At 50.5% G+C, this 23,677-nt stretch overlaps 12 protein-coding genes across 12 annotated transcripts; 7 read left to right on the plus strand and 5 right to left on the minus strand.

The window, feature by feature from the left end:
• Window positions 1–12: 12 nt before the first annotated feature.
• Window positions 13–5,499, minus strand: KL928_002039 (uncharacterized protein; the record flags this gene model as incomplete). Its single annotated transcript, XM_043202471.1, has 2 exons — window positions 13–5,279; window positions 5,340–5,499. 2 exons carry the CDS (start codon window positions 5,497–5,499, stop codon window positions 13–15), a joined length of 5,427 nt encoding a protein of 1,808 aa, XP_043060244.1.
• A 233-nt stretch (window positions 5,500–5,732) lies between these two features.
• On the plus strand, window positions 5,733–6,305 carry KL928_002040 (uncharacterized protein; the record flags this gene model as incomplete). Its single annotated transcript, XM_043202473.1, has 1 exon — window positions 5,733–6,305. One exon carries the CDS (start codon window positions 5,733–5,735, stop codon window positions 6,303–6,305), a length of 573 nt encoding a protein of 190 aa, XP_043060245.1.
• An 18-nt stretch (window positions 6,306–6,323) lies between these two features.
• Window positions 6,324–9,146, minus strand: KL928_002041 (uncharacterized protein; the record flags this gene model as incomplete). Its single annotated transcript, XM_043202474.1, has 1 exon — window positions 6,324–9,146. The coding sequence occupies one exon, from the start codon at window positions 9,144–9,146 to the stop codon at window positions 6,324–6,326; it is 2,823 nt and encodes a 940-aa protein (XP_043060246.1).
• Window positions 9,147–9,226: 80 nt separating this feature from the next.
• KL928_002042 (uncharacterized protein) lies at window positions 9,227–10,213 on the plus strand (the record flags this gene model as incomplete). The annotated part of the gene is made up of 1 exon (XM_043202475.1): window positions 9,227–10,213. One exon carries the CDS (start codon window positions 9,227–9,229, stop codon window positions 10,211–10,213), a length of 987 nt encoding a protein of 328 aa, XP_043060247.1.
• A 22-nt stretch (window positions 10,214–10,235) lies between these two features.
• KL928_002043 (uncharacterized protein) lies at window positions 10,236–12,029 on the minus strand (the record flags this gene model as incomplete). The annotated part of the gene is made up of 1 exon (XM_043202476.1): window positions 10,236–12,029. The coding sequence occupies one exon, from the start codon at window positions 12,027–12,029 to the stop codon at window positions 10,236–10,238; it is 1,794 nt and encodes a 597-aa protein (XP_043060248.1).
• A 173-nt stretch (window positions 12,030–12,202) lies between these two features.
• On the plus strand, window positions 12,203–14,338 carry KL928_002044 (uncharacterized protein; the record flags this gene model as incomplete). Its single annotated transcript, XM_043202477.1, has 1 exon — window positions 12,203–14,338. One exon carries the CDS (start codon window positions 12,203–12,205, stop codon window positions 14,336–14,338), a length of 2,136 nt encoding a protein of 711 aa, XP_043060249.1.
• Window positions 14,339–14,436: 98 nt separating this feature from the next.
• Window positions 14,437–15,756, plus strand: KL928_002045 (uncharacterized protein; the record flags this gene model as incomplete). The annotated part of the gene is made up of 1 exon (XM_043202478.1): window positions 14,437–15,756. The coding sequence occupies one exon, from the start codon at window positions 14,437–14,439 to the stop codon at window positions 15,754–15,756; it is 1,320 nt and encodes a 439-aa protein (XP_043060250.1).
• Window positions 15,757–15,770: 14 nt separating this feature from the next.
• KL928_002046 (uncharacterized protein) lies at window positions 15,771–16,691 on the minus strand (the record flags this gene model as incomplete). The annotated part of the gene is made up of 1 exon (XM_043202479.1): window positions 15,771–16,691. The coding sequence occupies one exon, from the start codon at window positions 16,689–16,691 to the stop codon at window positions 15,771–15,773; it is 921 nt and encodes a 306-aa protein (XP_043060251.1).
• A 183-nt stretch (window positions 16,692–16,874) lies between these two features.
• On the plus strand, window positions 16,875–17,627 carry KL928_002047 (uncharacterized protein; the record flags this gene model as incomplete). The annotated part of the gene is made up of 1 exon (XM_043202480.1): window positions 16,875–17,627. The coding sequence occupies one exon, from the start codon at window positions 16,875–16,877 to the stop codon at window positions 17,625–17,627; it is 753 nt and encodes a 250-aa protein (XP_043060252.1).
• Window positions 17,628–17,695: 68 nt separating this feature from the next.
• KL928_002048 (uncharacterized protein) lies at window positions 17,696–18,898 on the plus strand (the record flags this gene model as incomplete). The annotated part of the gene is made up of 1 exon (XM_043202481.1): window positions 17,696–18,898. One exon carries the CDS (start codon window positions 17,696–17,698, stop codon window positions 18,896–18,898), a length of 1,203 nt encoding a protein of 400 aa, XP_043060253.1.
• Window positions 18,899–18,947: 49 nt separating this feature from the next.
• On the plus strand, window positions 18,948–21,326 carry KL928_002049 (uncharacterized protein; the record flags this gene model as incomplete). Its single annotated transcript, XM_043202482.1, has 1 exon — window positions 18,948–21,326. The coding sequence occupies one exon, from the start codon at window positions 18,948–18,950 to the stop codon at window positions 21,324–21,326; it is 2,379 nt and encodes a 792-aa protein (XP_043060254.1).
• Window positions 21,327–21,480: 154 nt separating this feature from the next.
• On the minus strand, window positions 21,481–23,370 carry KL928_002050 (uncharacterized protein; the record flags this gene model as incomplete). Its single annotated transcript, XM_043202484.1, has 1 exon — window positions 21,481–23,370. The coding sequence occupies one exon, from the start codon at window positions 23,368–23,370 to the stop codon at window positions 21,481–21,483; it is 1,890 nt and encodes a 629-aa protein (XP_043060255.1).
• Window positions 23,371–23,677: the final 307 nt, after the last annotated feature.

The raw sequence follows: 23,677 nt of genomic DNA on the forward strand, positions 1-23,677 counted from the left end.
CTCAGAAAATACTTAGCTGTGCTTTTTTGGAGATGAATAGTTCTTCAATCCTTTCCTCTTGTTAATCATTTCCTCAGGTTGCAAAAGAACGCCGATTATTTCTGGCAGATAGTCGTCGAAGTCAATTCCGTACGTTCTGGCCAATATTATTGGGCTCGCAAATAAAAGGACAAATACCACCAGTATAAACACCAAAAGCACAAAGTATGCAACCGTGATTTTTGTTCGAGCCCTGCGCTTTCCCGGTGAGAAGACCGGTCTTCTAATTTGATTTCGAGGTTTCAGCCAAAGCAAGAGATAAGAGTGACAGCTATCGATATATGGCACGAACAGAAATGGGAACAAGCACACCAAGATGAAGTGAGAGGTGACCAGATCACACGCAAAAACGGAGAGCTCAATGATCTTGCAAATAAACTCTCTTCCAGGCTGTGTTAAAGTATGGCAGCCTAGACCAGACGTCAGCCATTTTCCAGACCACCACGACCGATTGGACTTGTCATGCTTGAATTCGCGGCTCAAGAACACAATGGTAAGAAGCTTGAATATAACACTCTGTAAAAGGAACGAAGCGCAGATTCCCAAAATCGATTTGGAAATATCCCAATTTTGACAAAGCAACATGAACTCAAAAAACGCGAAATGATTCACACATGCAAGAATATGAGAGATGTTGGCGATGAAGTCAGGGAACTTCTTGAACATGTGGCTCAACAAAGGCCCAAAAATTGCCGAAATAGGAAACAAGGCCAATAGAATTCCCACGTTGACCACAATTGGGCCTAAGGTAATGACAGCTAGTCTCAGAATTGAGTTCGAAGGAGGACCGCTTATGTCCTCATTCTGTGAATTTGCAAACAGGTATGCCACAATAACAATCACGGCAACCAGCAGACGAGAGCCCACTTGAGTCACCAATGCCGCCAAGAAAGATGGACGCTTGAAATCTGATTCAAGGTTATCGTTACCTTTACCCAGCTTTTTTCTTTTCGCACCTGTAAGCTGCATTCTTGAGCTCCTGACATGTGTTACCCAGGAATCCTTCTTGTAGAAAGAATTACCGCTGGTCAACCACGTCAGGAAGTTCTTGTAATCAACAAAAAACTCGGTGAATTGGAACTGATTTGGATTGAACAGGAACGGCGACAAGAAGAGCGCGATCGCCGTACACCAGAAGTATAGCAGTGCGACGTTCCACATGACCAATGAGCAATAAAGGAGCATCAAGAACATGGTAGAGGCAAAATAAAGACTCTCGAAGCAAAATCTGCTGTAAAGAACTGAGAACGAAACCCTTATGGTAGAAAACCCTCTTCCTGTGGCAATATACTTTGCACCCCCGATTGCAAGGTCATTAACAAGCGATTGAGCATATATTCTGCACACAAAGACCTCAAAGAATGGAGACATTGATGCAAAATGGCGTGAAATCCGAGTGAAGCATTTCCATATACCTCTCTCTGTCAGTTCTTGAACACACAGAGGAAGAAATGAAATGGAAAAGACGATGAAGATCGACAAAATACATCTTTGCACCCATGAGATGACAGGGATAAGACTGACGCATCCCGCAGGTAATCTCAAATCTGTGATAGGTCTATCCTTATCGTACTCACAGATAATGGAGTCATTTGTCAATGCTGCCAAATTGATGCAGAACAGCATGAACATTTTCAAAGATAGAAGAATAAAGACATTGTTCAAGTGAAAGCCGGGATGTGCATAGTAGAATGAAAGGAACCGATCCAATGGCAGCTGAGTTCCCAAGTAGAAGTATTCACGTGACAACATTTGTTCTCCCATACCTGCTCCAATCTTGGTTGTGAAGTTGAGAATTGATCCAAATCCAAGATCTCTTCCTTTTCCACATTGGAAATATTCACAATGCTTTATTCTTCCTCCACGCAATAGAGCATTCATGCCAGCATAAATGTCCTCATTTAGGTGCAGACCTTTTTGCGATTTGGAGACACCACCTCTGGTAGTCATGAAAATGGAGTTCAAAAAGTCAGGGTGCCCATAATGAAGCTTTCCTCCGACATAAGCCAGTGTTCGGGCAAACAAAGTTCCAAAAGTTTGTTCCTTACCCGCTGCCACATCACCGAGAACTCCAATGTTCTCTGAGAAAATGTACTCTCTCGTTCCGATGATGGCAACAGGGTTCTTTGGAAACAAAAGGCTGCCACTGATATTTTCGATAGGCTCAAGATAGGGATCGGCTGGTGGAGTGAGCTCTTCAAATTCGGCAAGAATGCTTCTGATCTTGATGCATTCTTCCAGATAGTTATCCTGATTGGCGTCAATCAATTGAATGTATTCTCCTCTGCAAAAGATCAGACAGTGATTTTGGTTATCTGATTTTCCGTCACCAAGAATAGGGTTTCCAGATAGTTTGATTCGATACTTCGGCTTTCTTGCTCCGTTTTCAAGGATATCACAGCTTCCGTCAATCAAAGTCGAGTAATAGTTCAATTCATTTGTTTCAGGATCAATCTCATAGTCAATATAGGCAATTTGGAGTTCGGGATAAGTTCTCAACAGGAACTCTTTACATTCGTCCTGCTCGGCATTGAAGTCTTTCAATTTTTGCAGCGACACCACGATTCTGAACTTTCGTTGTGCGACGACACTTGCCTCTTCCATCTTCTGCTCCTCAGTTGGGGTGTCTAAGTTCTCAGCCGCATACAAGAGCTTCAATGCCCGCGAATAGTTCATAAACCCAGATACAGTACGATATAGTGTCTGAGATCTCAAGGAGGCCCAAACACGAGTTCGTAATATATACTCTGGGGTAGCAGCTTTGAAACCAACGGAATAAAAAGCTAAATCATTATTTGCTTCAGCTGATGCATTACCTGTGTTAAGTTCTGATTCTTTGGCCAACAGCTTAGTGTCTCTCACAAAATTATGCCATTCAAGAGGATAAAGCTGTTTCAAGTACTCCAAAAGAGTGACGTTCGAGTACTCATCCTCTTTTTTGATGATCTCTTGTAAAGAGAGTGTAATTTTCTCAGAGTGATGAGGAATGAGAACCGAAAAGGTTGGCATCTGATCTATTGGTAATGGTTTAGGAATAGGAGTGGAAAGAGAGTGTGCAAAAAAAGTGAGCCTTCTGCTTGCCTCTGAGTTTGGGTCGAGAACTTCCTCCTTCTTATGTGGACTTTCGCCATCTTCCTGCTCCATGAAGAACCTTGGCTCAGTCAACAGAACGTGCCCATCAGCAGTGGTGGCTTGCTGGTAGATGAGATTTTGAAGGTGGTCGATGGAAAGCAAATGCTCTCTGTACATCGAGACCACAATAGAGTTCCATATTTGACAAACCATGGCTTTCCGTTTGGAAACATTGCTCGCAGAAATACTCTGTTGGGAAAGAATCTTGGATGCGATGCGTTTTGGAAGACGAACAAACATGTTTCTCCATGGCGTCCATATTGATACACCACAGTAGAATGAGCGACAAACTGAGAACGCAACATTCCAGACAATGTACCAGAGGTAAGTGTCAAGGAAGAACAATAGAAGATCTGTAAGGATCATCAACACGAGAATGATCGATGCTTGTCTTTCACACAATATTGAACCAAAATATTGCTCACCGATACATCTGTTCAATTTCATCACACTCAGTTCACGAACGGGATCCCTCAAACTCAGAGTTAAGAAAAAATAGGATTCAACGAACTTTGAGATTAAAACCCCGGCCCATAGCCCATATGAAGCTAGTAAGTTCTTACCTTTCAGCTCATGGAACGAGTCGGTGAAGTATTTTGCGGGAAGATGATGCCTCCGTTTTTCAGATCTGACACTACCAGCCAAAGAAGACAGGGGTACAACTGATTGATATATGACGATCAAGATGGAAAAAAGAAACTGGCTGATGGAAATAGTCAAAGTGATCGGATTATCAACAGACATATCAGACCCCAGGAAGATGTAAAGTGATGGACATAGGTTGACTGAAAAAAACGTGAGAGTTAAAAGGAATCTCCAAAACACGGATTGTGCACCTATCCAGTTTCTTGGGACGAAGATTGCCTCTCCTAGCAAAGAGATCAAATTTATTAGCGAGACGACACATCCTGCTAAAGACAATGCAGACAAAGTTGCTGAAACACTTGGCTGATTATCTCTTGAAAGGTCATAATCTTCCGTGTAGAAAGTGTAGGAATTGAAACAGGTGTAATACCAGAAAACGCCAATGTGGATATTCCAGATTCTGTTGAAGTTGACCAGAATGTGAGCCCAGGTTCGATGTTCTTGATATGTTTTTTGAAATGCCTTCTTCCACACGATTCTGTTCAGATAAAGGAATCTTTCACAGGGCAGGAAATCCATGAGCTTCTCCTTGGTGTCCAGCCGTATCTTCTCTAGGCCTTTTCGGTACCAAAAAAGCTGATTTATGTCGTCGTATCCTATAATTTTCGCGTGGTCTTTATCGCGCAAGATCCATTTATCTCCAATCTTCTCGTAAAGCTGATCACGATAGTAGTTGTATAGTGGAGTAATTGCATGATCCAAGAAGCTATTGGTTATAGGCTGTATCTCCTTTGTAAATTCCAAGGAGTAGAAGATATCCGCACAACATTTGAAAATGAAGCAGAGGCATTCAGGCATGAACCTGATGTTGTTTGCTTCACCCCAACAGAGAAGATAAAGGGCTAACTGGATAACACAATCCTCAGGAAGAAACGAATTCATTGTCTGAGACCATCTCAGTTGCGAATCATCCAAAGGGTAGTTGATGTTCTTGGATTTCTGATTTGCAAAACCTATGGTGTCATCGATGTCCATCTGCGAGCCAAAGTACCATTTCCTGTAATTAGCGTTTAATCCACCGATATAGTCAGCATGTAATGTTCGGAGTGCGGTTGCGGGCCCCATCCTTGCTGCTCTGGAGTCAAGCATACGCATCAAGTAGTCGTACATATTCTTGGTATTGTCGTGTTGGAACCCAAAGATTCGGGATAAATGAATGAAGATGGACTCAATGCGCTGTTTTGTAATGGGAACCTCATCATCAGGGGCCCAGGAAGGGTAGGGATCATAGTAGTTTTCGTAGAGATCCGTGAGACCTCTTTCTGCCAGGGTCTCACCAGGATTTTCAGCCTGAGCAAAGCTTTTGACTCCAAAAACGTCACCCAATCTATCAATATTGTTCCATCTGCTAGTATTCAAGTAAGGAGTTTTAAAGGCACTGAAAGGCTGGGTAGTTTTCTCGCTCAACGGAGAGTTCAAGATGGGCGAATCGGAGCCTGTGGAGGGTAGTCTTTTATTCGGCGCTATAGGAAATCATGTTAGTATCAAGTTTTGGCGGTGGGGCACGGAAGGTGGATGCTTACAGTTTCCGGTGCTTCTTTCCTCATCGGTCTCGTCTCTCAGATCGTAGGCGTTAGACCTATACGCTCTGGCCCGCCCATAAGTGTAGTTGAGCAGATCGTCGTCGTCTTCCTCACTAGAGGACCCATCAGAGATCAGCTTTAGTTGCCTATTGTAGGACATATCAGAGAGTCTTAGCGGAAGCTATTTACCACACGATGTCCTCACACAGGTATGCGAAACCTTCCGAAATTTGACCTTGTAAGAATAATTAAACAAAAGAGGGAGGAAAAATCTAGGCACAGTTTATAAATAAAGGATCTCTTGGTGCGGGGGGTGCGAAGGGCAAGCTAAGAGGTTTTTATTTTTCCCAGTGACAAGAACACGTCCTTAAGAAAAAACAATTTCCCGTCGCCATGCCATTTGACGTTTCTCTCTATTCGATTCAGGCCGTCATCGTACTGGACAACGCTGGCAAGCGCCTTTTTGCCAAGTACTACCATCCACCGCACGGCCAGGCCACAGACGAGCTGGCCACCAACGAAAAAAAACAATTCAGTTTTGAAAGCAGTCTGTTCAGCAAGACGTACAAGCAAAACTCCGACATTATACTTTTCGAGAACAAGGTGGTAGTGTATAGAGAATTTGCAGACGTGATTATTTATATGGTTGGCGATCTGAACCAGAACGAGACCTTGATGTACAACGTTCTGCAAGGGCTAGTGGGGGCCCTGGAGATCATTTTGAGAAACCAAATCGACAAGAAATCCATACAAGAGAACTACGACATGACGATCCTGGCGATCGATGAAACTGTGGACGACGGAATTGTGTTGGAGACCGATCCAAGTGTTATTGCATCCAGAGTGTCCAAACCTCCTACCGAGGACGTGGCCAACATCAAGATTGATCTTTCGGAGAAGGGCTTGCTCAATGCGTTCAATTTTGCCAGGAAGAACATTTCTGACCGCTTACAACAAGGTTTCTAGAGTAATGAATTGAGATATCTATTTCTTTGACTTTTTGGTCGGGTTCTTCCCCTTGTCGCCCGCAGCTCCTGCGAGCTTCAGTTTCGACGCCGTGATCGTCAGCAGCGCGTCCTGCTGGTTGATGTTCTCGATCAGGTTTTTCGAGTCGGTCCAAGGAGCATTGTCTTTTTTCAGCGTCTGAGTCTGCGATTGCAGGACTCTGACGGCTTCGGACAACGCCTTTCCTTTCTTCAGCGGACCCGGCTGCACTTTCACTTTGTACGTGTACTTTGATAATGCGTTGTAGGGTGCGAACACCAGAATACAATTCACAATGCTGTCCGACTCTTTGGGAGCAGGAATGAGCCCCGAGATGATCTCGTCGTACGGCGTGGTCTCCGATTCTTCCGCAGACTCCTCAAGCTCGCCAACCAGCTTCCTGAGTAGCCGGATGTCTTGCTGTTTTTTGCGAGTCTTTCTGTCCACGCCCTTGTTTTCGGGCTGTGTCTCCGACTTCTCAGGCTGTTCTTTCTTCTGCTTCAGTGTTCCCAGAGCTTCCATTCTCAAACGTCTTTCCTCCTCGTCCTGGTCCTTGTATTTCTGCTTGATCTTCTTCAACTTGCTTTTCTTTCCTCTGACGGCTGTGTTGATCGCGCTCTCTGCAGAGCTAACGGGCTCTTCTGTCTCAGACGACTCTGCCACAACAGACGTCTCTTTCTCCTTTTCTTCAACGTCTTCCTCATCCACACTTCCCAGCTTCTCAAGCATGGCAGTCAGCTCCTGGATCTTCAAGTCCACACTGTCGTGCTGCTGCGCAAGCTCGAGCCCAACGTCCTGGATTCTGGCTTTCGCGAGATCGCGGTATTTTTTAGTAGTCTCTTCATCGCCGAGCCACAGCAGTCCAAAGCCCATTACGAGCTGGCATGGCGGAAGAAACGCCTTCTCGCCTTGGATGTTCAGCATTCCGGCCGGAACAATGCTTCCGTCGAAATCTTTTTTCGACACTTGCGTTCCCTTCACCATCCACGGACTGGTCACCATTTTATTGTCCCAAGCTTTCGAGGCCGACAAAGAAAAAATCCCTGCTTGGAGCAGCGTGCTTGGCGGAATGTCCTTGTTTTTGAACGGATTCTTCACAACGACTTTTAGCCCGGCCAGATCGTTCGAAACGAGAACGTCGTTATTTTTGTCGAAATATCGGTAATAAATAAGATCGACCTGCGAATCGTCGCGTCCAGCAATGCACAGATGGTTGTCGCTGGTGATGAACCACCAGAACTTTTCAAACCAGAACTTTGCGCGGATCTGCTTCAGGCCGCTTGGCTCCTGAGCTTTTTTCTGCGTCCGCTTCAGATCCTGCTGGATCGTTCTTTCCGTATTTTTGATGGCAATGGAGGCACTATTTTTCGTCTTGGTCTGTTTGTCGAGCGCCGCTCTCATGGCGTCAAAGTACCTCGTAGCATTGGCGTACGCCGACAACGACAAATCGATGGCAACAGCAACGGGCCCGCTTTTTCGCTTTTCATCGCTCTCACTATCGCTCTCACTATCGCTCTGCTCCTCGATCTCTGGCAAAAGAACTGTAATCTCGTTCTTCGCCAGGTTCAGTGGCAGCTTGATCATGTTGGCGATCGGGTTTCGTCTTTTCTGCTCCATGGCCACCAGCTTCTCTATATTGGTCCAGTCCATCTGCTGGTCCAGCAAGGCCTGGACGCTCTGTTTGCATTGCTCTATTTGCTCACTATGGAAGGTGATCAGCTCTCCCTTCCTGTAATTGACCACCTGCTGCTCCTCTAAGCGCTGCAATTTTGTCATGTGCTCGTCCTTCACGGTTTGCAACCGTTTGGAGGCATTGGCCTGCTGCTGCTGAATCTTGAGAACAGCCTTGGACGACTCCAAAGTGCTGAAAAACTTGTCCAGCGTCCTGTTGTAGCCCTTCACTTCCTCGACCCTCGTGTTCTCCTTTTTCTTGTGCACAGGCTCGAACGGATGGAACTCGTCATAAACGTACTCGAGATTCTCGTACGAAGCGTCCTCTTCCGGCTTGAAAAACGGATTATGTTTGCCGATGATGTAGCCGGAAAGCTCTCCGGCCGGCAGGTTAGTCAATCTGTGGAACTCCTGCTCGCACGAGTTCACAGCCGCAGCCACTCTGGAAAGCAGGTCCTCGTCCTGCACAAGTTTGACGCTGCTGGAGGCCGGGTCTATCCCGTTATTCGAGAGTTGAATCTGGATCAGGTCAGACGACAGATACGCCGCGTTCAGGAACACCAGCTTGGCGATCGACGGCACTTTGGACGTGTTTGCAGACGCACCCTTGGCCCAGTCAAATATCTCGGCCGAAGTGTAAATATGAGGGCCCAATTGCCCGTGCTCCTCGAAAAGCGACCGGTCAAACATCCCGTACGTAACGCCGACGGCGTATCTGTCGTTGTTCTCGTGCTCCTCAACAATTCTGAAAAGAGACAGGATTTTGCGGTCAGAGTCCAGCAGAATGATATTTCCCGCGCTGAAGAACTCTAGAACCAGGTAGTACATGCCGTCTCCAAACTCCAGCACCACGACTCTATCGTTGCCGACCTGCTTGATGTTGGACAATCGCCGAGACTTTAAGTGTTTTCGAAGCTTGACAACAAAGTTGGAAGGTTCGGGAGTGGTTGGGCGCTGGAACTCGGTCAAGTACACCTTGAAGCCGCTCTCTATGACCAGATTGGCCTTCGAGTCGGGAACGCTGAACTTGAGAAGAAACGAGCGCGGATTGGTCACCAAGTTGTACACATTCTGAAGACGATGGCCCTTGATGGCATGCTCTATCTCCTTGACGAGGACTCGGATATCAAATGCGCTGACTCTTTGCTTCATAGTTTGCCTTGATGGAAAATAAATATTTTTGTGACATAATCAAACACGAATAAATCTGTTGCAGATCTTGTTTCACATCCATGGAAAAGAAGATCCAGAAGGTGGCCGACCTGCTCAAAAAGGACGACGCCAAGGTCACGTTCTTTGTAGGGGCCGGGATCTCGACCAGCTGCGGGATCCCCGACTTCCGCTCGCCAAAGACAGGACTCTACTCGAATCTCAAGAGGCTCCAGCTGCCCTATCCAGAAGCGGTGTTTGACATCGACTATTTCCGCAGAAACCCCAAGGCGTTCTACACGCTGGCAGAGGAGCTGTATCCAGGCAAGTTTGTGCCTAGCAAGTTCCACTACTTCATCAGACTGTGTCAGGACAAGAGGAAGCTGAAGCGTTGCTACACTCAGAACATCGACACGTTGGAGCGTCTGGCGGGCGTGAAGGACGAGTTTATCGTCGAGGCACACGGCTCGTTCGCCAAGAACCACTGTATTGACTGTGATGCCGAAATGGAGACCGAGGAGCTCAAGAAACAGATGAAAAGCAAGATTCCGACGTGTGCCAAATGTAAAGGCTACGTGAAGCCGGATATTGTGTTTTTTGGCGAGGCGCTGCCTGCGAAGTTTTTCGACACATGGGACGAGGACTCATCGTCGAAGATGGACCTGGCTGTTGTTGCTGGCACGTCGTTGGCGGTGTACCCGTTTGCTGGTCTTCCTGCTGAGGTGAGCAAGGATTGCACGAGAGTGCTGATCAACAGAGAGGAATGCGGCGACTTCAAGGCCAATCCGCGCAAGTCGGACATATTGCTGCTTGAGAGCTGCGACAAGGTTGTCGAGGAGCTGGCCAGGCTGCTGGGATGGGAAAAGGAGCTGGATGCGCTGGTGGAGCAGGGAAGAAAGGCCTTGAAAGACAACAAGCTGCACATTCCAGCGACCGAGGAGGAACTGGAAAAGAAGGTTCTAGAGGAGGCTGAGGCCATTGCAAAGGTGGAGAGAGAGGAAGAGGCAAAGGAGGAGGAAGAGATCGACCAGCTGGCAGACACACTGAAAAATGTCAAGGTGGACAATTAATTTACACTATTTATCGGCCTCTCTAGTGGTCGATCAGCTTTTTCATACATATCTCATACGCCATTCGTCTTCGCAGGTTCTTCATGTCCGACTGCGAAAACAGCAGCGGCCGCTCCCGGGAGACGTAATCGACAACCGTGCACATGAACACCCCACAGTCGAAGCCGTTCTCCTGCTTGGGCGTTTTCATGGAATCGAAATGGTCGTACAGCGAATAGTCGACGCCGTTCATCGAGTCTCCATACAGCTTCTTCGTCTCGTTCACCATATAGTCCTCCAAGTTGTACAGTATGTCGTCGCCGTTTCCGTAGAGCGAGTCGTAGTACTGAAACGCTTTCTCCTTGTTATTAATGACGCCCAGCGCCCAGTGCGACTGGTTCAGGTTGATCGGCACAAAAATGTAGTCCAGCTTCGTGACGTCCACTTTGGCACGCTTAGTCCATCTCCGCACCGAGTTGTATCCTCTAGTGGATAAATTCGAGTAGAAATGGGTCGAGAAAATGTGGATCTGCGGCAACGTCGTGGGATGGCTTTTTGCGCGCTCGTTGATCAGCCCCATATAGAAATCAATCACGTTATCATTGAGCCACTTCCGGTCGCACAGCGTCTTCAGGTCTCTGGTGTATATGTCGATGTTGAACGCGCTGGACACCAGGAGCTGAGGGTTGCTGCTTTTCCAGAACTTCTCCACCACTGCCAGCTGGTCTGAGCTCAAGGGCCTCACTTTGGCGTAGTCTCTGATTTTGGTGAGCTTGATGAGTTCCTGCATCTTGGTGCGCTCTTGCATGATCTTCTGGTACTCCTTGAAGAGCTCCGTGGACTCGAGGTTCTCCACGTAGTCGACGTTGTCCTTTTTCAGCCATTCAAGGTCTCTGAAACGAGACGCTCTTCTGTCACGCTTCCGGTCCTCCTCAAGCGGGAACATTTTTTTGATGGAGCTGGTTAGTTGAGACGCCCTGTTCTTTAGCTCGGAATCTGGATCGTACGGCTTCTGCTCTTTGTAAGTCTCTGGCCGGCCGAAGTTCGACTTGAGAAACATGGCCTCGATGTTCAGATTTGGTCGCACGTTCCTTGGCTTGTAGAAGAACGTCCCGTAGTCGCTGGCCGGAGATTCGTCCTTGGACTCGTTCAGCTTGCTGGCCAGCTGGCCGATCTTGCTTTTCCTGCTAACAACTATGCTATTGTCGATTTCCTTGGCCTCAGACCCCTCCAACGGGGTGGAAACGCTAGCAGGCACCAGCTTGTTGAATAGTTCAGCTATTCCGTCCAGCTCGCGTTTGATCGGCGTGGTTTCCACCTTTTTGGCGGGTTCGGGCGTGGGAATTTTCTCTATCAGCCTCATCAGGTGCTTTCCGCCAATGCTGAGAAAGAAGACGACCCAAAGAGCGGTCTTCTTGCCGAGCTCGTACAATATTATGAACAGACACTTCAAAAAATCGATCATGTCAGTTTCCGGCACACTGTGGTCGCGCTTGACCGGGTTAGCCAGCTTTTGTGGGTTGATGGTTCTGCTCTCATGTGCTGGACGCTGAGGGAACGACGAGACGCGCGACGACGGGGCAAAGTTGTCGTTCAACATGGACTCCCGAGGAACAAAGGGAAGACTGCCCGTGTTGGAGTTGCCCGAAAGCTGGCGCGGTTCGTAGAGGCTGCTGGCGTTGCGGAAGCTGGGCAGATTGCTGTAGGTGAACGACGGAGCAGAGGACGGGAGACGCGAGAACATCGAGAAGTCTCTGCCTGAAGATAGGAAGTTACTCTCGTCGCTTGTAAGCCGTCCGCCGCGTGTTTTCATGTTGAAGTCGTTGATATCCGGCATACTACCAATTGTTTATGTCTGTGGTGTCCAAAGCTTTCTGTCTTATACTGCGACGCTCTGACACATCACTTGTGATACATCAAATAAGCTATTTTTTGTCCCAGCAAAAAATAATAAATCGGTGTATGGAAGTGCAAAATAGGGTATTTTGTTATTTCATTGAGTATTATTTTATGACGGTTGAGACAGACCAGTACAACGCGACGCGGCGCATAGCCGGCGCAGTGTCGAACCAGGCGTCGGTAGACCAGCTGAGCGACGAGATGTCCGAGTCGCTGCTCCTAAGCGACGACGGCGCAGGGTTTATACAGCTGTTCAAAGAAAGCTCCGTCGAAGAGATCCATGTCATGGCATTTCTGCAGAAGATGTTGGTGTCCGAAAAACTGGACGAGTATTTCCGAGTCTGGATCAATCACGTGGACAGGTTTCCAAGCAGCACAAACCTGGTGGCATGGGATTGTCTGCACAAGACTCTGGCCAGGCTGGCGGCCCAAAGGTTTGCCAATGTGACCACCAAACAGGAATTCGACGCGGAGTTTGCAAAGCTCGCGGGAGAAAGCACGCTGACCACGTTTGGCGCCATGGTCCAGCACTTACTCGCCTTCAGAGTGCTGGGAGACTCGAACGAGGCCAAGTCGTCGTTCGAAGACACCGTCCTGAGTCGGTTGTCCAAGCTGAATTTCCCCAAGGCCACCGAATCGAATCACGAAATTGACCTGCTGATAGATACCGTCATCTTTGTTTACCAGCACCACCGCCTGGACCTTCCTGTGGAGACCATTATCGAGCAGGGCCTGCACAAATCTTACCAGAACATACCCCTGATGAAGCTGTGGTGTCTGGCCTCCATACAGAAAAACGACATGGATACGCTTGTACCAGCATACAGGGTGTATCTTAGCTACAACCACGAGCGGCAAGTGCAGAACTTCGGCGGCCACGTCGACATCTTCGAAACCATAGATCTCTCGAGCAGTGTGCTGGGATACCTCGTCTCAACCAAGCTGCGGCGCAACGTGTACGACCAGGTGGTCGTCTGGTACAACGATCTTCGAAACATGGTGGAAAAGGACCTTATAGAGATGTTAGGGGAGGGGCCATATACAGTGCTTCTGACACGCAAATTGGCGTCAATCTGGTACAATCTCGGCAAAATCTCACAGCAGCTGTGCAACATCCACACAGTAACCAAGGAAATACTGGACTCGCGACTCAGCCACACACTGAAATATTTCGAGCACGCCGTGGAGCTTGTTCAGAGTCTGCCGGCACATCAGCCCAATGATACGCAAATAGGCCGCTGGTATTTCGACTACTCTTTCTCGCTGATCAAAATGGGCAGACTGAAAGATGCCATCAGGAGCCTCAAGATTGCAATCAGGCACGACCCGGATAATATTCAGTATCTCAACATGATTACTCTAGTGTATTCAACCACGGAGGAAAACCTAGATAAAGCGCTGAAAATCAGCTCTGAGGTGATACTTAACCTAAAAGCACAGCTTGCCGAGATGCCCCCTGCCGAGCTCAACAGCGCACGCAAATGGGACATTCTGCAAATGTTCATGACCTATATTGCGCTCGTGGGAGCCGACCAGGACACGTTCGAGGCCGTTGAATGCATGCCGATGTTTTTTGAGGTTGTGCACCAGCTGTTTGGGTCCGAGATCAGCTCGGGTGAGTCCGCGCCCGTCGAGGAGGTCTCCGAGAAAGTGTCTGAAAGCGGCAAGAAAAACATCCTACGCAAAATAAAGTCGGGTCGAAGCAAGAAACCGGCTACCGTGCACGTGACTAACAATATGAGCTCGCAGGAGACCAAAATGGTGCACGATATCTGGCTGTGGACGTCCAAACTCTTCGAAAAACAGGAGATGGTGGATGACGCGGAGGGCAGCGTGGCGGAGGCCGTCTCTGTGCTATCTGAGACGTATCTGACACACGCTCGGCTGGGGCAGCTGTACATTGGGATAAATAACAAGCGGGCCCTTCAGGAGCTGGAGACTTCGCTCGACCTGAAGGAGGACGGCAATGTGGAGGGTATTCTAGGATTCTCGAACCTCGTTCTTTTCGCAAACGACAATTTGGTGTTTATTAGCGATGAGGACCGCATGGCTGCGATTTCGAGATGCAAAAACTATCTCGAGTCGCTGACGACCAACTACAGCTATTTCCAGATCAGCGACATCTACTACGACCTGGCACACATCTACGAGCTGACAGGCGACCGCGAGAACCAGGAAAAGTGTCTTACAAAATGTGTGGAGCTGGCCGACAGCCAGGCAGTCCGCGTGTTTGACGATATTTTCTAGGTTTATTTTTAGTTCGCGAAAAATAATAAATAGACTGGCGGTGCAAACCGTTTGAGACAATTCCCAAACAAGAATGATAATGCTATAAAAAGGAGTAAATGAAAGGTTTCTGCGAAAAGCGTGTTCCTAAAATGTCTTCTTTCAAGATCGGGTCTGTGAAGACAGAGGAGATCACCTTTGAAGACCTGGCAGAGGAGCACGACTACAGGGTGTTCAATTTCTGGACTCTGGTGAGCTACCTGATCATGCTGACCGAGATCTGTCTGAGTTTCGGGTTCCTGGCCTCAGATATATACACTCTGGTGCAGATCTACGCTCTGAATGACTGGGACAGCTACCACGCCATCAGCTACGTGCCTCTGCTGGCGTATCGGATAATATTCACCACGTGTATCGGCATCTCCATGACGTGGCTCATAGCCAACTGGTGGTACGGCATCCACATCTATCGCACCAACAGCATTGTGCGGTCGCATCTGAACGACGTGGCCCGCCAGATCAACTCCTTGAAGTCCTATGAACGTTTTTGCATTTACGAGAGGTCCACCACCAAGTCGTTCTTCGACTGGTTCTCTCTCACCACGTACCGCTCCTACTATTTTTCCATTTATCTGTGGCTTCTGGCAGACACCCCGAGACAGGTTCTGAACGGCGCGACGGTGGCGTACTCGATCTCAAACTCGTTCACGTCCAGCGAGATCGTCAACGTCGTGGTGGCCATCGCGCAGACCAACAAACGCGAGGCCGTGCTCCTGTCGTTCATGACGTTCTCCTTCATCGTGTGGGTGATCTTCACGGCCAAGTACATCTGCGTGATTATCGGCTCGTTCTTCGTGGTCAGCAAGATCCACTCCAGACACAGAACCACTTTTAGAAAGTACTGTCGCCGTCTGGTGGCCGACAGCGTGATTGAGCTGTACGAAAAGCACGAGGAGGAGCTGAGAAAAAATCACCACCACAAGTACAGGGACAGGACAGACGCGGCAGAAAAGCCTGCATCTTTCACCAAAGAGTGCCTGCTCTCCAGAGACACCTACGACAATTTCTCCAAGGACTCGCTGCAGAAACCGGTTTTCGCCAGAGATCCGTTCAGGTCCACCAACAACTCGTCCGAATCTCTCCCCAGCTTCCCTGAAGATCCGTTCAACGACGTGATCAACGTCTCGCACACCAAACAGAACCGGGCCCTGGCAGAGAAGCTTGAGATTCCGTACCCGCAAGAGCTGGCTCTCAGTAATTCCACCATGACCGACTTCGGGTCCCAGACACAGGACATCTACGTCTCCAAATCGAGCACCTACTCGTCGCGGAAGCCGAGTGACAACTCGATAGAGCGCTCCCTGCTTGCCGACCGCGCTCCCCCACGCAACATCTACGCCTCCGCATCGCTCGACCAGAACTTGAGAAAGTATACATAGAATATTAATTTGATCTACCAGCCTCTCACAGACAGCTTTTCTTCATCCTTGAGCCCGCTTACCTGGATGCCACGCATCGGCTCGCCCAGATCAAAGCTCGCCTTCAGAATCTCTTCCGGCTCGAGGTAGCAGTGCACCGCCTCGACAATTGCCCTGGCCAGCTTGGCAGGGTTGGAGCTCTTGAAAATTCCAGATCCAACAAAAACACCGTCGCAGCCCAGACGCATGCACAGAGCCGCGTCGGCCGGCGTGGCGATCCCGCCCGCGGCGAAATTCACCACGGGCAACTGGCCCGAGCTTTTGACCAGCTCCATAACGGTGATCTCACTCACTCTGAACTTGTCCGCATATGCTTTCAAGCGCTGAAGAGCTATCTCGTTGTTGGGCTCGTCCAGCAGAACAGCGCAGTTGGCCACCAGCTCGTCTGCTTCGCTTCTGATCTTGCGAAGGTGGCAGACTGCCTCGCTGACGTCGCCTGTTCCGGCCTCACCTTTGGTCCGGATCATGGCTGCTCCCTCTTCGATCCGTCTGAGAGCCTCGCCGAGGTCTTTTGCGCCGCAAACGAACGGCACCCTGAAGTCGTCTTTTTTCACGTGGTACTGTCTGTCTGCGACGGTAAGAACCTCCGACTCGTCAATGAAATCGACGCCCAGAGATTCCAACATCTCGGCCTCCACCGTGTGTCCAATTCTGACCTTGGCCATGACCGGGATCGACACAGCGTCCATGATGGACCTGATCATGTGCGGGTCAGACATACGGGCAACACCACCCTCTTTCCTGATATCGGAAGGCACTCTTTCGAGGGCCATCACTGCTACAGCTCCTGCCTCCTCTGCAATTAGGGCTTCCTTGACGCTGGTGACGTCCATGATGACGCCGTGTTTCAGCATTTGGGCCAGGCCGGCCTTCTCTCGGAAACTGGCAGGGCACATTCGTTGAGTGGAGAGGAGCTGAGGAACAGGCCCCCTTTTATAGGTCTGGTGTATTCAGTGCTCTGCAGTGCGCATATTTAGTTTGAGAGGGGATTTCGAGAGTTTCCGATATCGCGATTTGCCGCATTCGGGTTTGCGAGAGGGCAGCACCATAAATACCAACAACCCCGCCCAGGTGCGCCAATGACCCAACCAGACTCAAAGACGCACATAGTTGTCGGCGTGCTCTCCGTCCAGGGCTCTTTCAGGGAGCATTTGGACCATCTGAATGTTTTATTTGCGGACCTAAATTCTGCTCTGGAATATGGCCAGTACGAGTTTTCCGCAAGAAAAGTCAAGCAGCCAGAGGATTTGGACGGCCTGAGCGGCATAATCCTGGTTGGCGGCGAGTCCACGACCATGTCGCTGCTGCTGCAACACAGCGGGCTGTTTGAGCCTCTAGCTCGGCTAATCCAATCAGGTAAGATCGGTGTGTGGGGAACCTGTGCTGGCTTGATTTTAATAGCAAATGAGGTCACCAACACCAAGACAAATCTGGGGAAACACAAATTCAGGGTTCTCGGCGGCCTGGACGTCTCTATTGAGCGCAACTCGTTTGGACGCCAGGTCGACTCGTTCACTCAAGATCTAAGCTTTAAGGGATCAGGGGTCAAATCGTTCGAATGTGTGTTTATCAGAGCGCCGGTTGTGTCTCAGATTCTGAGCGGAGAACGTCGCTTGGGCGCTGAAAGCTCTGTGGTGGCAGAAGTGCACCAGACAAATAATCACCCCGTGGAGGTCCTTTCGGAGGTGGAAAAAAACGGCAAGACACTGATTGTTGCTGTTCGACAAGGCCACGTCCTCGGCACGTCGTTCCACCCCGAGCTGGTGCACGACACTCGGTTCCACAAGTGGTTTGTAGACGAGTTTGTTCTAAAGCGGTCGATCGACGCATGACCAAAATTCGCGAGAGTCGATATATAATTAATTCCAAATTAGTTGTCGAAAATTTCAAGCATTTAGTCATGTCCGAAGTTGTGACCGATCCCCAAGAACAGTTTGAGTGGATAACTAAAAACCTCCAGGAGGTGCTCAATTCGCAGATCATCAAGCAGGTCCTGGAAGAGGAGAAGCGGCCGCTGAAAGTCTACTGGGGAACCGCTCCCACAGGAAAACCTCACTGTGGCTACTTTGTTCCTATGACCAAGCTGGCCCATTTCCTCAAGGCCGGCTGCGAGGTCACCGTGCTGCTGGCCGACCTGCACGCCTTCCTGGACAACATGAAGGCTCCTTTGGAGGTGGTCAGCTACAGAGCCAAGTACTACGAGTATGTGGTGAAGAGCATCCTGAAATCCATTAATGTGCCAATTGAAAAACTGCGTTTTGTGACCGGCTCGGAGTACCAGCTGAAGCCGGAGTACACGATGGACCTGTTCAAGCTGTCGAACTTTGTGACGACGCACGACGCCAAGAGAGCCGGCGCCGAGGTCGTCAAACAGGTCGAGAATCCGCTGCTCTCTGGTCTGATCTACCCGTTGATGCAGGCGTTGGACGAGGAGCATTTGGGCTGCGACGCCCAGTTCGGCGGAGTGGACCAGAGAAAGATCTTCACGCTGGCTGAGGAGAACCTGACGTCGCTGGGCTACAAGAAAAGAGCGCATTTGATGAACCCTATGGTGCCTGGTCTTGGACAGGGCGGCAAGATGTCTGCGTCGGACCCCAACTCGAAGATCGACGTTCTGGACGAGCCGAAGGTGGTCAAGAAGAAGATCGGCGCCGCGTTCTGTGCGCCGGGCAACGTCGAGCAGAACGGCCTGCTGTCGTTTGTGGAGTACGTGCTTGGTCCGATTTACGAGCTCAAAAACGGCAAAGATAAATTCAGGTTCCACGTCCAGAGACCAGAAAAATATGGCGGAGATATCACCTACAACACGTTTGAGGAGCTCAAGCAGGCATTCAAGGACGAGCAGCTGAGTCCCGTCGACCTCAAGGCGGGTGTTGCCGACGCCATCAACGAGCTGCTGGCCCCGATCATCAAGGACTTCAGCGAGTCGTCAGAGTTCCAGGAGGCCCAGCAGAAGGGCTATCCTGCTCCAGTCCAGGAGAAGAAAAAAACGAAGAAGGTGAAGGACAGGGGCTCCAAGTACCCTGGAGCCAAGAGCGACGAGAAGAGCGACGAGAAGGTGGCCGAGACGGCCCAGAAGCTCGAGCAGACGGCTCTGCAGTAGAATCTAAGGGCTGTGTAGATAATAAAAAATTTACCCAATCTCCATATTTATGGCCGCAGACGACTCGACGGGCCGGCCCAAGCGGTCGAACATCGCGTGCGAGCGGTGTCGCAAGCGGCACATCAAGTGCGACGGCGAGGGCCCGCCGTGCAAGCGGTGTGCGGCGGCGAATTCCGCGTGCGAGTACACTGAGGGGGAGGCCAAGGTTGTGATATCGATGAAGTACCTAAGCAAGCTACACGACGAGATCTCGCGGCTCAAGATCGAGAACGCTGTTCTGCGCAGCGCCACAAAGGCGGGCACTGCGGATCCCGTGGCGAAGCAGAAAAGCACAGAGCCAGAGTCGTTGTTCAAGCAGCCGGTCACGAGCTCGACCAACATGAATATCAACCAGCTGCTGAACCACGAAAACAAGACAGAGCACAGGGGCAGCGAGGTGATCCCGCCGTTTCTGGACAAGTACGGCAGCATGGTGCATTCGCGCACGGGCGAGGGCTTCTACATCGGCAATTCGTCCATGACTCTTTTCGGGCTGGAGATCAACCGGCTGATGGCCCCGCTGATGAAGAGCCGCGGCTCGCAGTCGCTGGACGCGCCGGAGCTGGGCACGGGGGGCGACACCGTGCTGGAGCGCGAGGGCAACGCGTACAGAATCATGCTGGGACAGACCCCGTCGCGGTCGGGCACGAACGTGAACTTTGCGCTACCCAGCTACAGCTACGCGATGCTGCTGGTGGACACGTTTATTTCGTACAACGACGGGTGTTTCTACTTCTTCAACGAGGGCCTCGTGAAGGAGAACCTGCGGCGGATCTACAACGACGACGGGAGCGGGCCCAAGCCGGACTTCGGCGGAGACGGCAGAGACGAGTCTGTGCTGGAAACCATCTGGTTCTGCAAAGTGCTGCTGATTTTCGCGGTCGGGGAAATATATCTGGGGACCGTGAACGACCTCAACGGATACAAGCTCAGCGACAAGCGCAAGAAACAGAAGCTGGCCAAGTCGCCGCGGCTGCCAGGGTCGGGCTTTTTCCTGCAGGCAAGCGAGCTTTTCACCGCGCTTTTCTCCAGCGGAGCCATCGACAACTGCGCGAAAAAGGGCGGCATCGAGGTGCTGCTGCTGTACGCGTTCTATCTGCAGGTCGCCGACTGCACGATATCGTCGTACTTCTACTTTGGAATCGCGCTGCGCGCGTCGCTGATCCTCGGCTTCCACGTCGACGTCGGAAAAGACTCCATCAACCGGTACGAGCTCGAGCACAGACGCCGGCTCTGGTGGACCGTGTACATTTTCGAGCGCATGCTCGCGTCCAAGGCAGGCCTGCCGCTCTCGCTCACCGACGACGACATCTCCACAGAGCTGCCCGACGATTTCGACATGTCGAGTCCGCCGCCGGGCTGCGAACACTACATCTTCCCCGAGGCAGAGTTTATCCGCAACTGCGTGAAAATCACCCAGATCAACGCAAACATCCTGCGCAGACTGTACACGCGCCAGCCGTCCAGCAACATCCTGCCCATCGTGCACGAGCTCGTGGTGAGCCTGTTCAACTGGAAGAAAAAACTGCCCGATTACGTAAACTGCGACTTCCAGCAGCCGGAGATCAACGTCAGCCGGCTCGTCGTCAACATGATGACCGAGTACTTCCAGGGCCTCAACCTGGCGGTGCGGCCGCTGCTGTTCCACTTTGTGCTGGTGAACTTGCGCGCGCAGAACCCGAAAAACGGCGTCTTCCTCGACCTCACCAAGTACTCGTCCACCGTGCTCACTCTGCTCAACGCCTCGTTCCAGGCCTCCATCAACACCATCCGCTCGCTCTGGGCGCTCGTCCCGGAGAACATGCTCGCGCTGTTTGGCTACATGGACAGAGAGTACCTGTTCACGTCCACGGCGACGCTGGTGCTGTTCAACGCCACGTTCGGCGTGCACGACGCCACGCTCGAGCACCTGGACCACGCGCTCGTCATGTTCACCAAGATGCGCAACCTTGGCAACCACCCGGCCGCGCTCAGACGCGACCAGATCCTCAAACTGATGACGCTACTGGACTTCAACGGCCGCAACGCAGAGCTTGTCAGAAAACACACAGACAACGTCGACGCACCAACGCCCGACTTCGACCACGACCCGTCCAGCAGGGCGCCCGTGCTCAGCCGGCCGGACTCGGGTCTCCACCTGAGCGAAACGGGTCTGCGAAACCATCTGTTTCGAGACACGCTATCGCCAATGGTGTCGGAACCTCCGAGCCAGAGCCAGTTCTTCTCGCCGTCCCTGCTGCCGTCGATGGCGCCGCTCAGCGACGTGCCGGACCTCTCAGACATGGTGGCAGGCTCTGAAGACATACAGCTGTGGAGAGACGTGACGAACCAGGCCGTCTGGCTGGCGGGCGACGCAGAAACAGACTTCAATATTCTAAGCAGACTTTAATATTCCGAGACTCAATACTTCCATAGTAACTACATTGTAGTCTATAAAGCGGAACAAAACCAATAGAACTAAATAAACGGACACTCAAGCAGTACAAACCGTGGTACACATTCATTCTGCTAGCAAATGCAAAGAGCGCCTGCATCGGCCAAATTCAGGCACTGGCTTCCTTGTTCTTGTACTCCTCGTAGGCAGACAGCGCCTCCTCGAATTGGCTGTTGAACAAGTCTCTGTCCTCCAACAGAGCCAGGATTTGTTGGTTGTCCATCTCCAACATCATACCGGTGATCTTACCAGCAGCCTCTGGGTCCTGAGCCTTACCAGTGGCGACGATAAGTGGGTAGAGCTCCTCACCAAGCATTCTCTTCTGCTGCTCGGGAGGGAACTGGGGAAGAACCTGGGCCAACGATGGAGCAGCACCGTCCTCGCGCTTGCCTCTTGGTCCCACTTGAGGAGGCTGCTGGCCTGGTCTTCCGCCTTGATAGTATCTTTGTTGAGGCAGTCTGCCGTTCTGTGGGTACTCGTTGAAGACTGGTTGCATGTACATTGGCACAGGCTGTCCGTTAGGGCCCACTCTGAACTGACCTGGACTCACTGGAACACCCTGGCCAGGTCTTGGCATGCCCTGTTGCATCATCATCTGCTGGCCTGGAGCAGCAAACGGAGCGCCCCTGGCTCCCGGCGGAAGGAAGCCTGGGTTCTGGCCGTAGAACATAGGTGCAACAAATTGACCCATGCCGCCCTGGGCAGCAGCCTGTTGCATTCTCATCTGGTTTCTGGCCTGGATCTGCTGGGAAAGCTGGGATCTTCTCACCTCCTTTCTCTGGGCAAGAGCAACATACAGTGGCTTTCCGGCCACCATTCTCTGGTGCATCTCGGTGATGGCCTTGGTAGCCTCTTCTGGAGAGCTGTAGCAGACAAATCCGAAACCCTTGGACTTGCCGGCATCGTCAAGCATCACCTTGGCAGAAGTGATGGTACCGTATGGCTTGAACTCCTCCTCCAGTTTGGCGTCGTCAATGGAGTCGTCCAGGTTCTTGACAAACAGGTTGTAGCCCTGGTATTTGTTCAGTTGCTCCTGTCTGGCAGCCTCGTACTGGTGCTTCAGAGACTCCATTCTCTCGCTCTTCTTCTGCGCTCTTCCAACGTAGAGTTTTTGGCCGTCATATTCCTTGTTGTTCAGCTCCTCAACAGCCTTGACAGCATCCTCGTGCTTCTCGAAGTTGACGAAACCGAAACCTCTGGACTTTCCAGACTCGTCCTTGCTCAGGAAAATCGAGCTGATGGTACCGAATGGGCTGAAAGTCTCCCTCAGCTTGTCCTCGTCCCAGTTCAGGTTGATGTTCTTGACGTAGACGTTGGTGAAGTTGGCGATTAGCTCGCGCATCTTCGACTGTCTGTCCTTCTTGGCAAGATGAGGACCGACGTACACTTCGTGGTCGTTCAAAAGCATACCGTTGACGTTCTCAATGGCAGCCTTGGCAGACTCCGACTCCTCGTAGTGGACGAACCCAAAACCCTTGGAGTTTCCGTTCTCGTCGGTGGCGATCTTACAAGACAAGATCTTACCAAAGGCAGAGAAGGTGTCGTGCAAGGTCTTGTTGTCGATGGCAGGGTGCAGGTTCTTGATGAAGATGTTTCCCGAACCGTTTCTTCTGAGAGAAGGATCTCTTTGGGACCACATGATTCTGCAGGCCTTGCCCTTGATTGGGGTGTAGTTCAGCTCCTCCAAAGCCTTCTCACCGTCGGCGTGGCTCTGGAAGTTGACATAAGCGTAACCGAGGGATTGCTTGGAGACGGCATCTCTGCAGACTCTGATGGTGGAGACCTGTCCGATAGGCGAGAAGACCTCGAACAAGTCGGACTCGGTGACGGATGGGTCCAACTCTCCCACGTAGAGGGAAGCGAGGGTCTCCGAGTTCTGAGTTGATTCAGCGGTTGATGATTCCTCGGCGGTGGTGGCTGGGGTTTCAGCAGCTGCTGGGTCGGCAACAGACAGCTTTTCGGCCTGTTCAGTGATTTGGTTGATTTCTGCCGATGACATGATGCGAACTGTTATAAATCAGACAAACTTTGAACGCTGGTGAAAGGGTTCAAAAGATGGTTTGATATTTTGAGTTTTTTAAGTTTTTTTTTGACTTTTTTTGTACTTTTTTGATGGAAAGCGTAAATTATACTCCTAGTTTTACTTTTGTCAAAGCAAACTTGGCGATGGATGTATAATTTATTTGTTTAAAGGTCAAAAGACTGGTAGTTTAGAAAGAACAAGATCCAAAAAAACCTACTTTTATTTCTACTAGTATTGTATTTTTTGCTGAAAAATTTTTTTTTTGTTCTCAACGCCATGACTG

This window comes from Ogataea angusta (genome assembly GCF_019207475.1).
Source record: "Ogataea angusta isolate 61-244 chromosome Unknown 61-244_NODE_4_length_877678_cov_91.023368, whole genome shotgun sequence".
Classification (NCBI taxonomy): Eukaryota; Fungi; Ascomycota; class Pichiomycetes; order Pichiales; family Pichiaceae; genus Ogataea; species Ogataea angusta.